The sequence below is a fragment of the Convolutriloba macropyga genome, chromosome 3 (genome assembly GCF_964194025.1).
Source record: "Convolutriloba macropyga chromosome 3, txConMacr16.3, whole genome shotgun sequence".
NCBI classification, from domain to species: domain Eukaryota; kingdom Metazoa; phylum Xenacoelomorpha; order Acoela; family Convolutidae; genus Convolutriloba; species Convolutriloba macropyga.
Genome location: NC_134470.1, coordinates 1,042,261 through 1,048,073, shown reverse-complemented (window position 1 = coordinate 1,048,073; position 5,813 = coordinate 1,042,261). Strand labels below are relative to the sequence as shown.

At 43.0% G+C, this 5,813-nt stretch overlaps 1 protein-coding gene across 1 annotated transcript in view; it reads left to right on the top strand.

Moving 5' to 3' along the window:
- The window catches only part of LOC142335825 (uncharacterized), a 31,753-nt gene extending 30,258 nt beyond the window's left edge, over positions 1-1,495 (top strand). The window contains exon 5 of the mRNA XM_075384154.1: positions 1,090-1,495. Coding sequence (XP_075240269.1) covers positions 1,090-1,495 — 406 coding nt within the window. The remainder of the gene's footprint in view (positions 1-1,089) is intronic.
- The last annotated feature ends 4,318 nt before the right edge of the window (positions 1,496-5,813 follow it).

Below are 5,813 nucleotides of genomic sequence, written 5' to 3'. Positions count from 1 at the left end.
GCCACTGGAGGTAGTTTTATCGGGGCCTTTCCATGTCGCGCTGTAACAATTTTGCCGTCCATACTGCGAGTAAGTTAAATTTTAAAGCCTGGCGAGCAAGGGTAATATGGAGCAAGGCCAATAATAGCAATTAGATATGTTCAGTTTTAATGAACAAAAAAAAAGAAGATATAAGGGCACCAAATTGATTTCCTTTTCCTTTGATTGGAGTTTCAGCAGGCTAAGTTTTAAAGTGAATGACACCGAGGTTGTCCAACTCGAATAATCTTGGTCTTATTTGCCTTGCTCTAAATCGCGCCACAATTTTGTGTGCCTCTTATCAGGTGTTATTTGCCGTGCAAAACTCCACTTTTGGTATTGTTGGCCATTTGTGTGCTAATTCGGTCTTATCTTTGTTAGAACAAGGTATTTGAGTCCTAAGTGTTTGTTTCATTAGCCCTAATGTTAAGACGCATATTTGTATTTGAGACCTGTCAAAATTAGGACCTATTTATTTTACCCGCAAAAGTTCTGGGTGTGAAAGATAAAGTTGCGACTAACAAAGGTGTCAATAAACTACGCAGGAACTAAATTCTACACCCTTCCCTTCTGCATCATTATTCCCCTGAATAATCTTTGAGAAATTGCTTTAATTTTAGGTAAGTTTTGGCCAGGTTCTACAAAGTTTGTGGTGGTGTTTAATTTGAACTTATTTAAATTCAAAATTTGTTCCTTTTAGGAATTGAATAACCGTCCTGTCGGCCCTCAAGCGCTTGAAACCTCTTTATTCTCCCCTTGGATCTATCCGCATCAGTCAATTAGAAAGGTATCTTATATAATAAATTTTTTCCGTCGGTTGATAGTTCTTTTTTTTTTGTTCTACATGATTTTCCCGTGTGCTTTGGCAGCCTCGATCGTCGTTCTCCGAGGACAATAGAAAACCCACGATTGATCCCAGTGATCTTCTACAGTTCAACGCCTCAGATATAATTGTCTAGTTAGTAAATCAATTCACAAAAAAAATCTGTTTTCTTATTCTTCCAAGTCTTGTTATGATTAAACAAGTTTGTATATATTATTTATGTTCATTTAGACATATGTGTGTTTTAGTCCTCAATCAACTATGGGTAGCTTGTCGACGGCAATTGCTGGATTCGGGGAGTACCCCGTCCGATTCCAGAATGATGTGGCGGTCGGTTTCACGGTCGTCTATCTGGACCGGACAAGGGCCATGAACCCCAGTGTTTCTAGAATTGTCGTCTTCAAGCAAGGCGGCGAAAGCGTCGAAGTTAAGCCAGAATCTTCGGAGCACCGGGAATTCGTGCGGGAGCTGCAGAGGTGGGATGAGGAATTGGTGCGGATGAGGCCAATTCCTCCCGTCTATTTTCAATGCACACACGCTATTAGTGCCCTCACAAAGCCGGTGTACGATGCAATAGCCTTCGTGCCACCCACCATCATTGAAAGGCCGTGGCCTTCTCGACGCCACAAGATCGACCGAACTGGTGGGTGGTAGACGAAAACGGAGTTTGAGTTATCTAAACTTGTAATTCTATCCTTGAACCCTTTTTTGTATCTATGCTGTTGCTACTTTAATTAAGACTCTACAAACTGTTTGTTTTCTCTAAGGATATAATTATAAATTTAGTTAGTTTTGTATAAAAATTATCAAGAAACGGCAGAGATCAATCCTGTTAGCACGAAGTCCATATACTACTTTATTTATTGGTTTTTTCCCCACATCTTTGGCGTCCAAGTGATAATCTTCTTTTCCGTTTGCGTGGACACATCCTTCAAACAAGGAGAATAAAGTATTGATTGGAATGCGGGTAACGGTTCATTCGTCAAAGGGTTGACCCATTAAGACAACATAGCCGACTTAAACTCTTTGCCCGCCGCACTATCCAGTAAAAGCAATAATTCGTTTTCGTCTTCCAGTTGTAAAATAACAAACCTATCCTCGCAAAATTGTACCCGCTGGTATACGACAACCCAATCTAGAACTTTTGACTCCCAAATTAGAAGAACCATGATGGAAATGTTGTTTTTTTTAGGGGTTATAGCTTTGATAGGCGCTGATTTTGATCTCTGGTTTTCTGGTTTTGTGGCTAAATGTACTAATTACATTCTAGATAACAAACTTAAATAGAGATAAGTTTTGACCGCTTAAGTTGGACCGATCGGTTAAAGTTAATTGTCGGTTAAATCGTCGCTGCTAACATCCTCCCATTCACCTTCACCTTCTCGATTGTCCCGACGCGCGTAGAAAGGAGGCAGCTCAGGTCCACCTTCGTCGCTAACATCTTGTTCGGAATCTGGCTCCGCTGCCGTGGAGTCAGAGAAAACCCTGTATATTTCCACCGACGTATTTGCGTCTTCACGTTCTACAGGTCGAATAATGATTTTTATTAGTTCATTTGGAGCTAGAGGTCGATGGAGGGAGTATTTCACTTGGAATGAGTTTTCTTCTACTGAGCAGTCTTGGTCGGGGGTACCCAAATTACCCTCCGGTTTTCCATCCTCCACTAAATCCATAGTCCCAGCCTCGATAGGTAGTCGCGGTTCTGTTGACCATGGATTCGAAAGAAAGCAGTGGAATTCATAGTACTCTGGTTCCCCAACTTCCAAAAGAATTACGTTCCCATCTATGAGATCCACCAAATGACCGTTCCATGTATCTTTGACATCTCTAATTTTAAAAAGCCGGCCAAGAGTGAAGCAGTGCCACTCGAAGTGTGTGCCATTCATTTTTGGTACTTAGCTTTGAAAGTTACTGAGGGTAGAATGATTTGCTTTCTGGGTCAGCTATTTAACTCAATTTTCACGTGTTTTTCTTATCTATTTAAGCATTTGTTTGCTTATCCTGCGTTTGAACGGTTTGCCGACCTCAAGTTCGCTCAGCCTAAGTGCGCAAGTTAAACCTTAGTGGTATCGGGATTTGTCGAGTACACCATGCAATTGTGTAACTGAACAAATGAGTATATAAATGAAAGCACCGAGATACTACTCATGAATAAAATCAAAACTAGTTTTCCTAGTTATAGCTAGAGGGGTGATAGAACCAACTAAAGCACTTGTCTTAACAGGATGGGGAAAACATAAATAAATAGAAGTGGATAACTAACAGTTTCCGTTGTCATCGGCTCACTCTTCCCTTCCCTTCTACAGTTTATAAAATCTTGACGCACGCCAACTTCTCTCGGTAGTCCCTGCTCCTCTGCGTTTTGCCACTGGATCCGGGGGGTGATGAGGTGTCGAAATGAAAGAGTCATCAAAGTCGTCTTCCAATTGAGTTGATTCCATCCCGTCGCGTTCAGAGTATGGTGGCACTTGAATGCGATCGGTCATTCTGAAGTTCATCGGCCCTTGTCCACTCGAACCCGCATCTCCTCTTAGTAAGCGCTCCCAACAATTGAATCTACTCCTTCTGGCTCTCGGACTTGTCTGAGTACCAGCCGTATTCCCTTCGATACAGGCTTTGTTCATTATAACTCGACAGAGTCCTGTGTACATCATCCAGAGTGCAATCACTAAGATTGCAGCTAACACAAACCACACAAACCAGCTGATAGGTCCACTGTGGTAAGCCCGCCAGTGAAATGGTGCATGCTGATTGATCATTCCTTGTGCAAAAGGTTTCGCGATGATTTTCATTGCTTCTTCATCTACGGTTCCTTCGGGTAGATCAACCAAATTCAACCGTAAAGTCTCCAACATCTGACTGTGAGCTTCCTCGCGAAACACATCTGGGATTTTCATTCCAGCTAGTTGTGTCTCCATTTCGTGCAATTCACCGAACGAAGTCCGCAGTAAGGGGTGTTGTTGAATCCTTACAACGAGTCCGGTCTCGTACTGGCAAGTTCTTGGGTCCGGATACAATACCAAACTACCACTGGGGTCCTCTATGCGTCCTTTGCAGGGTGGTCGAATTAGGCAGCTTTTGCAGCCGCTGATCCACTCTCCAGTATCGAAGGCTTGTGAACTCTAGTTGAGCAGTCTGTAGTCGCTGGATCGTGAGTAAACCAAGTAGGTTGAGTCGTCCAAGTATTCCGCGTAAGGTTCTTCCGGTAAGGCTACCACCTGCTGTGCACAAAGTTTTAGAACTGATGTTTGCAAGTCGAAAAACAGACTAGAAAGGCACGTAGATTCTCCACTTTGTGACATTGAAAAAGGTTTTGGACACAGTTTAAGACGATTACTGCCGCTACAATGTGAAATGAGTTTCTCCTCCGTAACTTCGGCAAAATTATCTTTTCTATCGGATATCAATAAGTAGTTTCTCGAGAAACTGCATCGTGTCGCTGTTGACCCGTCTTCAGTTGGTTGAGGTACTGGGACTGCGCGATAAACTTTATGAAATCCGTTAGTGTGGTGTACAGGCACGTTTACCAGGACATTTACGGCTGTTTCTGTATGTACTGTTGACTCTACTAGTTCAAAGCCGTAATACGTCATTAAATCAGAACGGGGTATAGCTTCCTGCATCCTGTCAAGTTTGAGTCCGTTAAGGACTTGTCGTAAAACTTTTGGAGGTACAAGTGTTGCTGGAATATAGCCCCGAGCTAAACTACTCAACGCGTCATCTAAGATGTAGCCAAAATTGTGAAGCCCGACTTTGAATGCCGCCAATTCTGCTCTCAAAGCAAGCATAGTTTGGGTGAAGTTCGTCATTCCTACATTAAACTGAGCAGCAACCACTGCTGAGCTCTGTCTGTTGTTGTAGCAGGCCCCCCAATGTGTTACTCCAATGTCGGTATTATTGATAAGCTCTCCCAAAACGTTCCTAATCTTATGGAAGTTGTCATTAGAATTATGACTGATCATCTTCAATTGCCCTTGAGTTTTGTTTAACGAGTGGCCCAGCAGGTGGATTCGTTCCCCTGATTCAAGAGTGATCGTTCGCACCGCTCCGTCCAGATATTCTGTCTCTTTACCAAGTCTATCCAAGTCTGCACCGCCACACAACCCGAAGAAAGAGAAGTAATGACAAAAACCAGCTTTTAGGACTGGCGCAAGGACAATAGCGGCAGCTATCCCACCTAGCAGCGGTTTGACGAATCGCTTTGACCTCGACAAGCCTGCATCTGTTCCATTCAAGTAAGTTGCACCCTTTCCCGCATTCCGGTAAGAACAATATCAATTTCTAGCATTTCATATTCCAATCCCTTCAGTGCAAGATATGTTGTATTCATCAAAACTTCAGTGGTAAAAGTGTTTTTGCAAAACCGTCCATGATGCTTCCTCCATCGCATTGCAAATTCGTATTGGAATTCCTGGAAAGCAATGTCCGGAGATGTCAAGTTGAGGGCAGGTAGGACTGGTAGTGGCACTCATACCCAAGTTGATTCCAGCGCACTCGCAATGATGACAGGGGTTTCCGTTGTGAAGACTGCGCCAGCTGTATGGTTAGTAGTTAAACAGATAGCACATCTCAGCATGGGAAATAGGAAGAGTAGCCTCAGAGTCAGGAATCTGCCCGTTGTTCCTGTCATGACCGTTTTGACTCTAAAAGTAACAAAACGTTAAATTAAGTCATTAAAATCCGACCAAAGCCTATATTTTTCCGCATACAGAGAACCAATTTGTTTAAGGCAATATTAATAATAACTGAGATTCATAAAAAGCAAGGGAGAAGGATCAGGGTAACAAGTTTAAGTAAACGAGGAAAAAGTGTTTATTCATCGATTCCCAGTCGTATGACCGGTGCTCGGATCCTTGCTGAGCGGCGTAGCTCAACGGGTTCTTCCACTGAATTTTGGTTATTCGCTCGTGTTGCTTGTTCAACCTCCGCGTCTGGTGATCTACTCTCCCAGACGCTGTGAGATTCCAACTGC